Source organism: Megalopta genalis, chromosome 5 (genome assembly GCF_051020955.1).
Source record: "Megalopta genalis isolate 19385.01 chromosome 5, iyMegGena1_principal, whole genome shotgun sequence".
Classification (NCBI taxonomy): domain Eukaryota; kingdom Metazoa; phylum Arthropoda; class Insecta; order Hymenoptera; family Halictidae; genus Megalopta; species Megalopta genalis.
In genome coordinates, this window is record NC_135017.1 from 12,529,675 (window position 1) to 12,547,653 (window position 17,979).

Here is a 17,979-nt window from a genome sequence, read left to right on the forward strand (position 1 = left end):
TAATTATTCAATCCAAAGGGTAGCGTGGGTAATTCCAATCACATTTCCTTATTCCTTTTCATATTTATATATCGTATTTATGATTAAATTGAACGTTTACATTTTGAGGTTATCTCTAACCGATATTTATTTAACTTTAGAGTTCCTTTACGAATTTTCTTATCATTTTTTGATATTGTTCTACGCTTTTAACAATTCCCCTATGTATCCTACTATTATTACGATTTTTCGTGGCTTCCAAGCATAAATAGTGTCCATAAGGAACATTCTCCCACTGTTTTGTCATTGTAATTTTATTTCACAGGATGGTGGAGAAGGCCATGTCGGAACTGTTAGGAACTTTGAGTCTCCAGAGGAAGTTGTTGTTGTATGGGACAATGGAACAGCAGCAAACTATCGTTGTTCTGGTGCTTTTGACCTTAGAATTCTGGACTCAGCTCCTACTGGTGTCAAACACGATGGAACAATGTGTGATACGTGTAGACAACAACCAATTTTTGGAATTCGTTGGAAGTGTGCAGAGTGCGGCAACTATGATCTATGCTCCATGTGTTATCATGGAGACAAGCATCATCTGAGACATAGATTCTATCGCATAGCAACTCCTGGCAGCGAAAGAGTATTGCTGGAGCCTAGACGTAAAAGTAAAAAGGTATAAACTGTAATACAGTCAATATTGTAAAACCATGTTTCATAATTTAAATGTACATCTGATTTCAGATTGCAATTCGTGGGATATTTCCTGGTGCAAGAGTTGTTCGAGGTGTTGACTGGCAGTGGGAAGATCAAGATGGTGGAAATGGTAGAAGAGGCAAAGTCAATGAAATCCAAGACTGGTCGGCAGCTAGCCCACGGTCAGCAGCTTACATTATTTGGGATAATGGTGCGAAAAACCTGTATCGTGTTGGTTTCGAAGGAATGGTCAGTATATCATTTGCATTAAACGTTAAATTGTACAGTGTGATATAATGCTCGTCTCTATTTCAGGCTGATTTGAAAGTAGTCAATGATGCTAAAGGTCAGTCAGTGTACAGAGACCATCTTCCATTATTGGGTGAGCAAGGACCAGGTCGAACTGGCCCACATGGTTTACAAATTGGAGATCAGGTAACTTCGAATATAGTAACGATAAAATATAAAATTTTGAACGGGTACATAAATTGTCTTTCCAACTTGCAGGTTAATGTAGACTTAGAACTAGAAATAGTGCAGTCTCTGCAGCATGGACACGGAGGCTGGACAGATGGGATGTTCGAGTGCCTGGGCACCACAGGTACCGTCGTTGGCATTGACGAGGACCATGACATTGTCGTATCTTATCCAAGTGGCAATCGGTGGACTTTTAATCCAGCTGTGCTGACAAAGGTGCAGATACCGGTCCCAGTGACCAGCTCCAGCTCAGACAATCAAACTTTCGCTGTCGGAGATTTGGTGCAGATCTGCAACGATCTAGAAAAGATCAAGTTGCTTCAGCGTGGACACGGGGAGTGGGCTGAGGCAATGGCTCCGGTACACTAACATTACGCTAGCATTATACTAGACATTTTCTGAACGGATTAGTTTCTAATCATTTATTTCTTCGTACAGACCATGGGAAAGATTGGCAGAGTTTTGCAACTGTATCACGATGGAGACTTGAAGGTTGAAGTTTGCAGCACCTGTTGGACGTACAATCCTCAGGCAGTGACGAAGATAGCCAGCAGCGATGGCAGCGTCCCAGGCAACAGCAGTGGAGGTGCGTTGAATATTTAAAAAAAAATCTTGTATTCCGAATTAGAAATTTATTGACTTGATTTTAGAGCGTTTGTCAGCGATGCTGAAAAAATTGTTTGAAACACACGTCTCGGGTGATGTTAACGAGGAGTTGGTGAAGACCGCTGCCAACGGTGACGCTGCCAAGTGCGAGGAATGCTTAAAAAGACCAGAAGCCGATGTAAATGGAGTATTTGCTGGCCACACTGCTCTACAAGCCGCGAGTCAAAACGGTCATTCAGAAGTCATTAAAATCCTGCTTCGTTATAAAGCCGATGTAGAGATTGAGGTGAATTCCTTGGTCATTTGTCTAACACTGTACGTTGGATGTTTGTGTTCGTAAAATTGGTAATTTTATGCATTCAGGATAAAGATGGCGACAGAGCAGTACATTATGCAGCTATTGGCGATGAATCGGGCGTTATGGCACTGTTGGCTGGTGCTGGAGCTGACCTAAACGCCAGAAATAAAAGACGACAAACGGCCCTCCACATGGCTGTTAATAAGGGCCACGCGGGTGCCGTGCGCACGCTCCTCGAGTTAGGCTGCCATCCCAGCTTACAGGTGAGTCTTCATTTCCTCATACTTTTCCAGGGAAACTCGATTACTGTTTTTATGGTGTTTAATTTATTTAAAAGTAACAGCAAATTAAAGATAAAATTGAATATTACATATAGGTTGCATTATAGAAGTACACTGATTTTCATGAATAGCATATACTTACCGTGTAATCATTCAGACAGAAATAAAGGAAATGATAAATACTGTGTATTGATATTTTAATAAGTCTTGTTTTGAGTTGTATTATCGTTGACTATATTATACTGCAGACGTAGGATGTTCGAGGTACATTTTGAAATTTGTAGACAAATTAGAGTTCACGGTATTTCTTTCAATGATATTTTTTTATCAAACCTTTTACATATATACATATACAATACGATAATTTTAGCACGAGATATTTATCCGAATTAAAATCATGCGAATGTTGGCTGCGAAACCAATTACAAATTCTGCAGACGAAATAATTTACAATTCTAATACCTGAAATCAACTTTATGGACCTAAAAGGTGTCTCGGCTCCCATTTTCTTGGTCTCTAGAATTTTCTCTGTTCTGATTCGACCTTTTTGCCTCTCGATTCGCCATGAATTTCCTCCTGACTTAATTACTCGACTCGGAAGTTGGGGGGCGGTGGGGTGGGGAACGAGGGGCCGTGGATGTTGGAAGTTTCTTTTGCTTCGTTTTTGGGTCCAAGTCGCCGCCGCGACGACGTCGTCGCTCGCGCAGAATCGCACGCGCTCGCGAACGTGAATTAGTGTTAATTCACCTTTGTTACATGGGTATCTCCTCATTTGCAGGAGACTTAATTAATTCGGTTATCTGGCGCCGTAGGAAGCCTCGAATTCCAGCTGCGTTACGTGTGTCGCGGCGCTGTGTTTGAGAATACGTGTTGCGCATAATCAAACCGCCCGCTCACTATACATTCGGTGTCCGGGGAATGGGTATCCCCTTCGAGGCAGCTCGAACCTCAGCCAAGTTCGAGCCGAAATCCCATTTTTTTCGAAATACATCCCAAAAATGTGTTATCCTTAAAATAAGTCGTCGGTATATTTGTTTCTTCTAAAATAAATCATCGATTACGATGAAACTTCGCCGAAATGTAGTCCACATGAAACTGTACCACGTGCAATTTTTTCGATGCATTTCGATCACGTTAAACGGGAGAAAACGATTTTCAAAGTTGAGGAGAGCGCGGGGTCCGACGGCGAATATCTCGGAAACTATTGAAGTTAGGGTAGTCATGCGACCTGTCCAATTACGTGTTTTCGAACGAGGAATTCGACCGTGCGAACAGATTTGCAAGATGTCAATTTGTTTAATCAATTTATCGAATGGTAATTCCTTACGGGAGGAATATTTTGACTCGGACAGTTTTTCGCCGTTGTAAACGCTTCTGTTTTTATTCCCGGAAAAAATGCGTGCCGCTTGTTTCCGGCTGTTTTGCATGGATGTTGATTTTCTCGAAAACGGAGCCGCACGGAAACAAATTTTGCTGCACAATTTTCGTTCTCGTATGCGGGATCAACAGGAAAAATCTTTGTTTTTCTTTTTCCCCGGATATTATTCTCTCGTACGAGAGATCCCGTCGTTGGATTTCATCCCCGATGCCGTTACGACTTCTCGTTTCTTCCCAGGTTTATGCGAATTTCACAGCTCGAAACCCTAATTAATTAGACGCGAGGCGTTGGAATTTTTCTTCTTTTTTTTCGAGGGCGCGATTACAATAAATTATCGCAAAGCCTTCTTTTCAGGCGATGCCGGACGGGCCGGGCAGCGAAAGTAATTAAGAAAGTTAGGTAATGCCCTCTCTCATTTTCATAATCACCCCGCGAAATGGTATAAATTAACAGTAAACGTAAATCAACAATGTTTTCGAGCGGTCAGCTAACGGCGTGCTGTAACATTACGCCGGGCTTTATGGTTTCGCATTTCTGGGCCCCGTGATCCTTCACGAATTTATTATCTCCCCGAGATTAGTGTCCTTCGACCTTTTGATCATTTGTATTAATTTTCCATCGTTCTCCATTTCTTCTTCCATTTCTTCTCCCGTTTCGTTACATTAAAACGCAACATCGTCTACGACATTGTCGATGCTCGAACAGCTGTAACTTCGTGAAAAATGATCGAGAAGCGATCTATCTTATCTCATTTCAAAGGGCGGAGCTTCTACTTCTATCGTACTTTAACTGTTTTCATGTCGCGATACTTCATCGCCCGAAAAATCAATTCATTGCGCAACTTCGACTATCAGAATCGACGAGCGACTTCTCGACCACAGGATTGTTGATGTTCGACCTGCTGTAACTTCGCGGAGAGACATCGTACAGGAACGTACCTTGGCTCATTTTAAAGGGCGGAGTCTCTACTTTAGCACCCGTTGCTCGTTTTCATCCAAAGATACCTCATTGTGAGAGAATTCGTCTTTCTTGCGTTACACTGTCTGTCAAAATCGAGGACCGACGAAATCTCGACCGATGCTCGGCTGCTTAAAAAATCGTCGGAACGCATCCAATCGTGTATAAACAACGATTTCGTAGAAGCATTCGATAGCTTGTCGGCTGCCGAAAAATCTTTCCCGATCGACGATAGCTCTTCCGCAGGTCCGTACTCGGTCAACCGCGTTCACGATGGAAATCATGAGCAGGCTCGAGAAGTGGAAGGGACGCGGGGGCGTTCTCCATAAGGAAAAAGAAAGACGGGAGGAGCCAGCAGCCGGCAGCCCTTTGCTCCTTCGCGCGAATAATGCATTCAGTCGAGCCGGGAGACTTTGCGCCGCTGCGACGTCTTCTATCCGAGAAAATGGTTCGCAATTTCGACATGGCCGGGGGGTGAGGGCCGTGGGACGGAAGAGTGGTGTGCCTATAGCCCGTATGGCCCCTATTACAAATCCAATACCCACCTGGCTTGATGGTATACGGCATCTATTTTCTCCTCTTCCTCCGCCCACCGCGGCCCCCTTCGGCTTCTCTCCATCTTCCTCCTCGGTCAAATCTATCTCGCACGGAGTCGCTGCTATAAAACATATTCGCTGACAGCGACGATATTCCCCCTCGGCCGCGATGCACCGGCACCGGCAACAACCTCGCCTCGGCTAATTAAAATTTCTCTGTTCGATTCAATCATCGCCGCTATTAAACCTCGCGCGGCGCGAGGTCCGACCGACTTCGATCTTCCGGCCGACTTTACTCAAATTACTGCACCCCGAATGGGACACTTCCGGACAAGATAACGAAGGAACTGAACCACCTATTTAATTCTGGTTTAGGGCATTCGAAAGATCGGTGCTTTCACTGTAAGAATGCGCAGTGTCGATGAGTTTCTCCTAGGTTTACTCGTTCTATTTTCCATCTTTTCATAGAGTCCATTTTGGCCAGGTTCTTTAATCGTTTGCATTAAATGGGACAAATGGAACAAAGTAAAGTAATCTTGGTGTTTTACGCGTTCGTAACAAAAGTCTGTGGCTGAAATGTAAGATTGCGAAGCACAAGAAGAATTTATTAATATAGAAGCAATTTATTTTTATTTATTTTCTGTTTCTCGTCCTGGAACATTTTCGTGCGAAACAAAAATCGTGATTTAAAAAAGTATATAATCGAACAGCAGCTTTACTATCTTATTAACAATAGGTACATCGGCGTTTCCGAATTGTTCGGATGTTCGTGTTATTTTACCATGATCTATGCACAATTGGTAAAGTTGCGAATATTGATCGCCCAGCTACGAAACGTATTCGGAAGCAACGCACCAGCCGCCGACAAAATGGCGGCGCGGAATACCCTGCTCTCTCCTGTGTCTGATCGCTCGAAAGGGTTAGGCGAACGGCGGATAATTCAACTGTGAGGAAGAGGCAGGGGGGCGCCCTTCTTTTGTTCGAGTGCGGGGGCGGTTGGGGCGAGAGACGCCGTAAATCTGGGTTATTGGCACTTTTATTGACGCGGAGGACGCGTGTCCTGGTGCTGTGCGGCTGAGTAAGAAATCCTCGCACTGAATTAGGCGATTTTCCAACGGCCCTTTTACCCTCCTTTTCCCGCGAGAATAGGGGAAACTCTGCCCAAGGTTTACTCATTGTTCGATTCTAATTGTTAATTCGACTCTGCGGCGCGAATTCGATTTTCAAGGAAGACGAAGCAGGCGTCGAAATTATTGGTTTCGTCCTTGAAAATTTGGCGAGATCTTTTATTCAGATCCGAAATCGTCGAAATCGTTCCTGTCTCGTGTCATAAATAATTATGTTTAAAGAATTTTTGAAGCGACCGAGACATTGCTGTTCAGTTTCATCCAATCCTCAACTTCGAGAATTTTTTCCTCGCGAACTACGATAGCTACGCCAATGATCCTCACGTAGAAAAATTCAGTAGACTCTCGCAAAGACGCTGATATATATTTTAACAACATTATAAACATCTGGATATGTTGAAACATATATTTGAAGCGATCGAAACATTGCCGTTCAATTTCATCGAGTCTTCAACTTTGAGAATTTTTTCCTCGGAAACTACGGAAGCTAGGTCAACGATCTTCGCGCAGAAAAGTTCCGTAGACTCTCCCAAAGACGCTGATATATATTTTAACAACGTTACAAACATCTGGATATGTTTAAACAATTTTCAAAGCGACCGAGACACCGGGGCTCAATTTCATCGAATCCACGACTTCGAGGATTTTTTGCTCGTAAAGTACGAACGCCATTCGACTGATTCTTACCTTGGAGATTCCTCAGAGCCGCGCGAATGCGACGGTATATTTTTCAATAACATTACTGCATCGAATCGCGTTGAATTTCCAAAGGAACCGGCGCCAGCGCTGGAACATCGCGCTTGTTGCTTTATCTCCGAAGACGCGATCTCCGAATGTAAACTGCTATCAGCAACCTTTTCAGATTCTCGGGAACCTTTGAAAGCGGTGTTTTATAAAAGGTTACAACGGGACGCGAAGATTCAGCTCGCGGAAGTGAAAAGGGGAAGAAAAAGAATGGCCGCCTTTCGAGTGTAATGCAGATCTTTCTGTAAAAGTAAAGTGTTAAATCCGTTTATGCTGGGAATCTATTCAAGTATTTATATAAAACGTTCCTGCCCCCGCCCGTGAGGAATCGACTGGATACCAGAGACTCCCTTCTCTCTGTCCCTTTTCTCCCTTTCTCTCTTCGTCTAACCCCGTGTTTCCCTCAAGGAGCCTATTTTCTATTCCGAAAGAAGCAACGCGAGGATGCACACCAAGAATATTGCTCTTGGATGCGAACCATTCGCGAACCATCCCGCTAAAAGGATGTCTAGCGCGAATCCCTGAATGCCGGGCCTCTCAATGGACATTATGCTTGCGAACAAAACCGCCCGGGGTCGTAGGTCTCGTTATCTATAGCCTGCGCGTAATAATTAAAATCGAAGGATCGCTGGAAATTAGGTCGGAAATCGTTGGCGATGTTTCAGACGATGTCACCTCGCGAAAACGAATCGCAACGAGACCCATTTAGGCTCGTTTTAAAGCTCATAGTTTCTACTTTCGAAATACCTAATCTCATTTTTGCGGAACGGTTGTATTCCTGTACAAACAATTAAAAAGATAGACACATTTCGCAACTTTCGAACTTCAGCCCCGCCCAGGAAGCTCTGATTCAAATAATTCTGCGCGGACTAACAAATTTTTTCCTCTGCTCAGACCACGATGGCTTTGAAGATTGAGGTCTCCTCTCTGCGATGAGCCCTTAAATTTGAGCCTACGATTTTTTTTCACCCTTTGAGCGCAGTTCGTAGCGAGCATGGTCCGCTAGCGGTTAAGATCGCTTTTCTGGACAGTTTCGGATCTCGAGTTGCAAAATAGTTTAAACAATTATACGAAGCAAGCTGTAGTTCGTTTAGCGGATTGATTAGAAATCGAATCAGTTTGCGGATCCGTGAAAATAAAACAGAAACGAAGGGTAATTTCGTTTCCGCCGAGAGAATTTGAAATTGGCGGTAGAATTCTTTATTACGCGTAAACGGCGCCGATGCAGCGGTGTTACTTATGGCTGAAATTTTCGTTAGGGGTTTTAAGTCGCCTCTCGCCTAGTGGTTGTCGGATATAATAAAGATCCGTGACAAGAGGGTTTGCGCGGGTGTACGTGCCGCGTCGGTGAACTTGAAACGTCGAGCAAAAGAGGATCGTAAAACGGCTCGGGTATTACGTTGTTAACACAGCACCGAAATGGACGAGCTACACGTTGATTATTTTTACTCTGCTATATGGTCTAGACCACACCGGTTCGACTAGGGCAATCATCGTTTGCAGTATACTGAAACCATTTCCCCTGCGATCATCGCTTGGAACAACCGAACGCGAAATGCCGCCGTGTTCCCTGGTAACCGGGCGTTTTTTTCACAATTTATGCCGGGAAAACTAATTCGCGAATTGATTTCATATTTTTTCCGACGTCGGCGCACTTTCGCGATTGCTTGGAAAAATCGTCGAACTTGTATTTGAACGAACATGGCCGACGAATTCGTTACATCATAGCTCTGCGTCTGCGAATTTTCCATTCTGCTTCAGATGGTCGCTTTCAAAAATTCGTCGCAACGAAACTACGCGACCTATCGACTTGATTCTTTTTTTACCCGAAACAGGAGACGTTCTAGATCGCGTAAAAAATTGTCGAAGTTGTTTTTGAACGAATAAGCCCGACTAAAAATAATTTCCATACACCATAGTTCAACACCTGCGAATTTTCCATTCTGCAAGATGGTCGCTTTCAAAAATTCATCGCAACGAAACTACGCGACCTATCGACTTGATTCTTTTTTTACCCGAAACAGGAGACGTTCTAGATCACGTAAAAAATTGTCGGAGTTGTTTTTGAACGAATAAGCCCGACTAAAAATAATTTCTATACATCATAGTTTGGCATCTGCGAATTTTCCATTCTGCTTCAGATGGTCGCTTTCAAAAATTCATCGCAACGAAACTACGCGACCTATCGACTTGATTCTTTTTTTACCCGAAACAGGAGACGTTCTAGATCACGTAAAAAAATTGTGGAAGTTATACCTAAACAAACATGGCCGACGAATGAATTTTTCCACGCGTCCGGCGTGCGCGTCAAAATAGCAACGGCATGGATGGACTCGATTTCTTTTCATCGGGAAACCAGGAGAGCTTGTCCATTATGTAAAAAATCGAATCAGAAGAAGCACGGTGTTAGCGTAGAAGTTTCGGGTGTTCAGTGGTGCAGGCCGTCACTTGCACGTCCGCCATTCCACAAAGGAGAGCCCGCCCCGTAAGCACTTGAGCACCGGCAGCCACCCTCGTCTAAGAGTTTGTTGCTGTTTCTTGTTCTTGTGTTGCCACTACCACTGAAGGACACCTAATGCCCGGTGGAAGTTTAACGCCGCCCGTAAGAACCACCTTGCAACGTTATTATAGTCTTCGATAAACACTTTCCGTACGGTTATACCGCTGTTAGCAAACCTCGTCGCGTTCAACTGCCAGCTCGAACGTTTCGAGAACATTCGAATCGGAGCGATGATGTTCACGATCTCTCCCACACGGAACACCGAATCATCGATTTTCCAGCTCTGTCCGATATACGGTAATTTCTCTTAGAAATATTCGGAGAGGTCGGAATTGAAACCGGCAAAAGAAGCATCGCTGCGAGACCGAAACGAAACGGGTCGGTCGAACCGACGGGTCTCTCGCGTTTGCCTTTGCTTTCGGTCGTATTAATCGATAGGTCAATTAAACAGCGATAGGTCGGTTCCGCTTGCCACGCAACAATATCTGTGAAACAAATTTTGATCGGACCAATTTCACGGTCTTTACGCAAATCGTGCGCGCGCGCGCGTTAATTAATCAACGAAACTAATATTTACAGGCCTCTCGCAGCCTGTTTGCCAAAGCGAGAATGAAATGAAAATTGATTCCGCGGGCAAATAACGCGCGAACGAAAAGAAACGAAATCAAAAAGCCCGACACTGTTCGTTGCGGCATGTTTAAAAGCGTGCGAAGTCCGGTGAAAAATCTTCGCCGGTTTCCAGGCGAAAGATCTGCCGTGCCGAAAACCCGTAACAATCGCAGTTTCGCGAGCGTACGTATTCTTTTTTCGATCGTTCTCGCGCGCCCCGCCGAAATTGTTTGGGAACAGTTGCAAAGTGCAATCGCATTCGAAACGATGCAGAACGCGGCTGCAAGTTTTGCCGAACTTCTCGCATGCTCGGCTCTTCTTCTTCTTCTTCTTCTTCTTTGTCTTCTTTTTTTCGTCGGCCGAATTCCACATAATTTCGCGCGCTACCAGGATTCGAAGCTTCGCGGCTTTTATTGATCACACGCGAACTTGCGAGAGATTTATGGCGCCGACCGGCTAACTTTAAAGCTTCTGACGCTGTCGTCGTTTGTTTCGCGAACGTAAGCTATTGTCTACCGATTTATGTTTTATCCACAGCCCCGATTTTCCAGCTTTTTTTTTCCCTCCGCCGAAGCTTTCCCGAATTTCGAGTTATTCCGACGCCAGCGGCACGCTCTCTTCGATCGAACCGCGATAAATCTGCGAGGAAAAAAAATCGCGGATCGACTGTTCGGGGTCTCGTTTCTGAAACGGGCGACTCGATGCTTTAAACCTATAAAAGTTGCAGTTGCCAGGGAAATTCTCCGAGCTTCGTGGAAACGTTCGTTCGAACTGTTTGTTCGAAAGTCTTTGGGAAATATTCTCTCCGCTTTGTCGTCCGGTTATATCGTTGCAACGGCGGTTCTTTGAAAAGATTGCTTTAGAGACGGGGAAAGCTGAAGGTTCCAGCTTCAAAATGACGCCTGGTAGAATATTCTGCGATCTCGCCCCGCGAAGTTGCAACAGTTCAAGCATCGACGATTAACTCGACGGTCTTCCGATCTCGATAAACAAAGGACGGGAAGGAATACAATTTGCAATCAGTTCCCATGTCGTTGCGAAAAAAGCAGGTTAGAGAGATGTTAAAGCAGAGACTTCGCTCTTTAAAACGAACTTGGCTGGGTCCTGTTACCATTATTTTTCACGAAGTTATGCTTGCTCGAACATCGGTCGATTTTCATCCCTTACAATTTCAGTCGGTTCGGTCGACTTTCATCACTCTATATTTATAAGTATTAACAAACTATTAAATATTAAAAAATCATCTTAATATTTTCAAGATTATCTTCGTGAGATATTTAAAATATTAACAAAATAATGACAGTATACAATTTAACAAATATAAGACTTCGATGAATATACAAAGTTTTTGTAATCGATTCAAGTATCATCCGACTCAAATTTTTATAAATAAAATATGAATCAATTAATCTCGAATGCTACAACTTTTTCTAGAATTTCTTTATAATTTTCAGAACGTATAATATCTTTCAAAAGCCTCAGGACAAATAGTCTGACGAAAGATATTTCGAGAAAGAAATATTTTCCCTCGAAGTTCCAATTAATTATTATAAATTCTAGATAGAAAATTCTTCTGAAAAGATATATTACGAACAATAGGCTTCTAGGTTCCTTTGAAAACAGTTGTTTCGGTTACTTTTCCCGAGCGAATCTCGCGTTGGCATATTTTCGAAGCGAGTTCGCCGGGTCTTCCGGCAGCGTTTAATTACAATGGTTAATTACTCGGGGGGCCAGGGCGCGGGGGAACGACGATTCGGCTATCGACTGGGAGTCTCCGAGAGTGCGATTTCTATTTTCCCAGAGTCAGGGATAGCTGCGGGGCTGCGATATTCGCGGATAAAGCTCAGAAAATATCCTCTCGGCGGGAGAGGGCGACCGTTGAAACCGGGGCATTTCAACTCGCACGATCACTTTTCGCTCCACCATGCTTTTATCTCCCGTCCCCCGTGGAGGGTGGGCGCCAGGGGCGTGTCACCATAGGGCCGATACGGGGAAACTTTTAAAATTACCGGGGACTTCTCGTCCCGGAGATAATACGATGGTCTATTAAGGACAGAGACGAGCAAGGATCGGGCGAACTCGCGGCGAGGATGCAGAATGCCGTCTTAACTCGATCCCCGAATGCATCCGCCATGATCTCGCAGCAAATAGGCGAGTCCACAGATATCGAATCTACTTTATCGATTACTCCGACTCCGTTGCGGCATAATTAACAGAGCTCCGACGAGACACGGAACGATTTAAACGGAACATTTCGATCAGCTCGAAGCGTCGTGTTCGAGATGACGTAACACGGCGGGGAAAAATAGTAGGTCAACGTTTAAGGGCTCGTTTTAAAGGGGAGGATTTGGGCTTTCGATTCCGGGTGGTTAGAGCCGCGGGCAAAATCTTTCAAGCTCTGTACGGTGGTTCGTTCGAAGGGGTTTCTTATCAAATTCTCGAAAAATGTTATCTGCGCTTTTCCATTTAATTACTATCGCGGAAGCATCGGCGTTGAAAAATGAACGATGGATAATAAAAGTAGAAGCTTCGTGCTTTGAAATGAGCCCTCGAACGTCCTCGTCCAATGGTTTCTTACAGAGTCGTAATAAATCTATTAACAAATTGCCGAAGCGAGATTTCGCGATTTCTTAATACGCGTATAAAATTCGATTTCCCAGCGATAAACGTTTTTTAACGTAAAGCTTCTTCAAGGTGCTGAAAGTAGAAGCTTCGCTCTTTAAAATGAGCCAAGGTACGCTGCTTTCCGACCATATTTCGCGGAGTTACAGTGTGTCGAACACATCCGGGTTTTCGAGTGCAGATTTAGCAACTTTTCGCGATGTTCTTTCAATTGCAATTTAATTTCTGTTTTTTTGTGACGATTAGGTTATTCTTTTTGTCTTTTTGTGTGTGTGGAGCACACGATGCGTGATTATAATGACACGCGCGGGGCCGTCGCGGGCATTTTTAGCGTGAAATTAGCGCGAATAGGTGCAGCTCGATAAACCAGCGGCATATGCGTCCACGGTGTAACAGATCATTGATTGCCTGGACATCTAAACACATTTTCGCGCACAATGTCGAATAGCATAGAACGCGATACAATGGGCCATTTAACTGGGGTTTATCTCGATGCAGAGAGGAGCCATTAATATTTCATTCGCTAATGCGAGACGCTGGTCGAGCACTCGCTGTAAACCACCGCCACTATCGCTGCAACCCCCGCAGCCCCCTAATACTAATCACGATCCAAGTGGTTGGCTGCGGACTATTCCAACTTCTACACAGTTGTTGAAATCATTCTCAAAACAGAGATATTAATCCTTCACCAAATATTTAATAATATTTACCGGTTCGCACGCGATCGATGTTTTCGTCGTCGCGTGAATAAGTCGTTCTTTAAGAAATTATTGTAGGAGAACTACTCGATGGATCGGTTTCGAACTTGTTTCGTTAGAAAGAGGATATCTTGTAGATTATTCAAAAAAATCGTCGAAGTTGTGCCTAAGCGAGCACAGTCATCGGACGAATTCTTGCGCACCATGTTCCGATACTTGCCCTTTTATCATTTCGATGAACAGGCCACTTTCAAAAAATCATTGCAAAAGAACTGCTTCGCAGATCGACTCAGCGCTTTTTTTATTAGAAAGTGGGCACCTTGAAGATTGTTTAAAAAAATTACCAAGATCGTATCTACGCAAAGATAGCCCGACGAATTAATTCAATCACGCTAACCGTGTTAGCGAAACGTCGGGATATAAAACGTTTGATAATTCAACCATGTAAACGACCTCGAGGAGGTCGACCTGCCGACTCGAAAATTTGCCTGCATCATCTCCGAAGTTCCTGCTTACTGCTGGATAAATTTAATTCGGAAATACGCGCGTTTGGCAAGGTTGTAAATTTTTATCACGCCCCGGCACTCGCCTCGAGATTCGTTCGCGAATCAACGTTTAGTTTATTCGCGGAGCTACGGAAACGTGTGTATAAATATGCGAGTAATACGGACGAGAGATGCGCCGGTTTCTCCACAATGAAAATATCAAGTCCCGATGCATCGGCTGGTTTCCTAGGGTAGACGGATCGCATTAAAATATACGGCGCACTGTTAACCAGAGCGCCAGAAAATAATCTGCTCAGGAAAATTATTTCGCTCGCAAGACCCCGTGCGTATTTCTCTCTTTGGACGCGAGCTAGGGATCCCGGAGAATTCCTCTCAACCCCCCTACCCCCCCGGACCACCACCCCTACCCCATCAAAGTCGGTTTATTTCCGTTTCAGTGAGTTCCTCGTATATCATGAGATACACGATGGAAAGAAGAAAACCTCCTTGCTTCAAGAATAATAATTCTCTGGTACACGAAAAAATGTTAACGTTTCGCTGCGCCCCCAGTTTGTGGCGAATGCAACCCCGCGTTCGCATAGATTCGAGGGAAAAGGCGACGCGACGTCTCCGACCACGAAATTCCTATCTTGCGAGATTTTTTTAAATGATGTAGCACCAAGGCGAAACTGTTGAAACATATTTTAAAAAGAAACTAAACAATGTAGTTTCAACCCATATTTTTTTGAACGACGGTAATCAACTGGATCTATTGAAAAACCACCCTCGAAAACGAAGCTGGAAATTAATCTTTATACCGTTTCCCTATTGAACTTTTACCGGTTTCATTTTTTAAACAACGTTACAGCAATCTGACACTCTTGTCATTTTATCGAAACAGTAATTAAACGATGCAGTTTCAACACAGATTTTTTTTATTAACGTCACCGAGCCAGTCGCGTTCAAAAACCACCCCCAAAAACTAAATCTTAAAATAGCTTTTTATCCACATCAGATGGAGCTTTGTATCGATTATATTTTTTTAAACAATGTTCTCCCCGCTGCAAGTTCTTGACACATTTATAAATAGTAACTAAACGTTGCATTTACACCCTTGAATTTTTTGGTAGACGTCGCTTAAAGGGTTCTCTTCAGAAATCACGCCGAAAGTCTAAATGCGGTTAACTTCGTGCACTGAACGTAGGAGATCGATGTCTGCCAGCATTTTAATTTCGATGAAGAACGTGCCCGGAACAGTGTCGAGCGATAATGCCGTATGGACGATAAAAATTGTTGGAGAAGGACGTGAAAGAGGGAAACAGGTAGCAGCATGGTTCTCAGGAGCAGACGTGTAGCGCGATGAACGCTTCGGCGCGGCGTTCTATTTCCCGGCAACTCGACGACCACTTCTCTCCCACTTTTCTCGCCTTCCACTCAACGTTTCAGTCTCAAATGTACCCCGAAAGAAGATATTCGAGCCAAGAGTGCTAGAAGAATCTCGAATGTAGTCGGTGGACCTGCGAATGAAACTCGCATCAGTTTCGCCCGGATGAAACACACGGCAAAATCCTCGGGAAACTTTCGTCGTAACGTCTGTCGCGCGCTGGATCCGTGCAAAAACTGATTTCCCGTCTCCCACCGACTTCCGGTCGTTCCGCAGAAAATGTTTAACACTTTTCCAGCCACCCACGGAAATCGCGGAATCGGCGAAACTGCTGGAAATTACGAACATTCGACGCTCGATACGAAAGAAATATTATTAATATATATATATATATTGCACGGCACAGCTGCGACGCGAGCATTGCTCTCTGGGGCACTCTCGAGGGCGGAGGGCAACGAGGCCACGCCCACCGGGCGCTCCAAGCCCCGCCTCCTCCTCCGACGTCACTTGTAGAGCCGACAATTGGATTTTAGACGGCTTCGCCCTCGCGAACGAAATATTTATAACTTTGCGAATCGTGCGTATTCTGAGATAAAATTTGCAGGGTAGCGAAAACACCCTCGAAGGAAATTTCTGTGCCTGGAAATGTAACGAAGGATCGTCCAGTGGCAGCTCGAGTGTTGGATTGAATTCGAGGGTTGAAACATTTCCATATCTTTACTTTCGCCGATTTAATTTTTTGAACACGATGTTCCGTCATTTCGAGGCTCTTGAAATTGTTTTCAATAATAACTGGATGATAATAGTTCCAATTTTTGTTTTCGTTATCGACGTCGGTCGAGCCTAGAATTGTTTAAATACTTTTAAACGTTCCTCGAGCTGCCGTTTCGTGCGTTTGTACTTTCCTTTTTTGGCACTTTCCCGATGGAACCCGGCGAGATAATTTTGCAAAATTGCTCGGCGAGATTCCGGGTCACCCGGTACACTGTCGCAGGACTATTCCCAGCGTCGTCGGCGAGATGAAACGACGGCTGAGAGACCCGGCGAAACGAAATGAAGCGAAAAGAAATGAAATAAGGGTTTCATTATTTTCGCGGGATACATTTCTGGCGTCCTAGGAAACGTCAGGTGACGTGACAAACGACGGGGGCATTCCACGGGAATTAAACGCACCCTGTTCAACCCCCGTGCACCCTCGTTCTCCCCGGCCCGCCCTCCTTCCACCCCCGAATAGGTAACCGTAACGACACAAATGAAAAGGGAACAGTTGTTGACCGAAAAATAAAAGAAATGCCGGTGATGAACACGGGTTTATCAGGCAGCGATGATTCCGATGGAGAATACGGGGACGTAGTGACTACTATGGAGTCTCCGGGAACTGGCAATAGTGATCACAGATCAACAAATTATGCCAGCCACGAGGATTTTCAACGAGAAATTAATCAGTTGGGTGAAATTGGGGATGGTGACGAGAGGAAAATTCAACCTGGTGTAATTCCATGGGAAAAAATCGTATGGTAATCCACTTTAGCGCATTTTGAAGGGCGAAGCTTGAAGTTTAAGCTGCCATAAGTTATTTTATTTTTATGACGTTTTTACGGGAGGCAGAGGGTGGCGAAGCGGTAGCGGTTTCTTCTCTTGAAAATTTTAAGGCGCACGCGGCTCTACGGTGTTCGAGCTGCTGTAACTTTGTTTAAAAAAATCGTATGGACATCTAGTATAGCCCATTTTAAAGAGCGAAGCTTGCAGTTTCAGCTCCCGTTACCTATTTTATCGTTACGCCGTTTTTACGCGAGAACGAGGCTGGCAAAGTGAAAGCGTTTCTTTTCTTTAAGATTTTAAGGCGAATTGTTCCACGCTGTTCTGTAACTCCGTTAGAAAAAATCGTACGGCCACCTACTTCAGCTCGTTTTAAAGCCTGAAATCTCTACTTTCGTTGCCTCGCAATGAATTATTTTAAAGAACGCCGCTGCATTAATGAAAGAGCGAGACAGCGAAGCGCGTCTCTAGCGAGCTAAAACACCCCTATCGATTTCACGAACTTCAATCGATTGTACCTTCGCGATAAAAAATCGAACAGCGATCTACCTTAGCTCGTTTCGAAGCTTGCACCCTGCACTTTGCAACCCCCGTAGTCGCGCTCCCTTCAAAATTAGATTAATCGCGAATACCGAGTTCCGAAAGGAGCGCAAGCTCGTCCCAGGACTCTTAAAGCTCGGCGCCTAATCGCCTCCACCTTGGCCCCACGATTCGCCTAACCACCCCCACCTCCTCCTGCTCCTCGAGCCAGCTTCCCAAAGACTGCCATCAACCCCCTATAAGGTCTCCGCCGCATTCGCCGCTCCTTTCACGCTGTCAACACGCGTCAAAGCTTTCGAATGGCCGCGGTCAACTGCTCGAATATTTCAGCGGTCCGGCAGAGGATCGAGCGGAAGTTGCGACCGCCGAAGGGTCGTTAGGCCATCAGGACGATTCCGTTTCCGGGCGGGCGAGACTCGAGAAACAGCGACGAAGAATCATCCGGCGGGCGCCTCTAATTTCTTGGTCGATCGGCCGCCGACGCCGATCCCTCGAAAGCCGAGCCGAAACTCTCTGCGCGGCGGGG

The 17,979-nt window shown here is 44.7% G+C and overlaps 1 protein-coding gene across 1 annotated transcript in view; it reads left to right on the forward strand.

The window, feature by feature from the left end:
* mib1 (E3 ubiquitin-protein ligase mind bomb 1) overlaps nt 1-17,979 on the forward strand; it is a 591,834-nt gene that overhangs the window by 271 nt on the left and 573,584 nt on the right. The window contains exons 2-8 of the mRNA XM_033465641.2: nt 305-652; nt 721-921; nt 988-1,107; nt 1,180-1,509; nt 1,588-1,735; nt 1,800-2,041; nt 2,119-2,316. Coding sequence (XP_033321532.1) covers nt 305-652; nt 721-921; nt 988-1,107; nt 1,180-1,509; nt 1,588-1,735; nt 1,800-2,041; nt 2,119-2,316 — 1,587 coding nt within the window. The remainder of the gene's footprint in view (nt 1-304; nt 653-720; nt 922-987; nt 1,108-1,179; nt 1,510-1,587; nt 1,736-1,799; nt 2,042-2,118; nt 2,317-17,979) is intronic.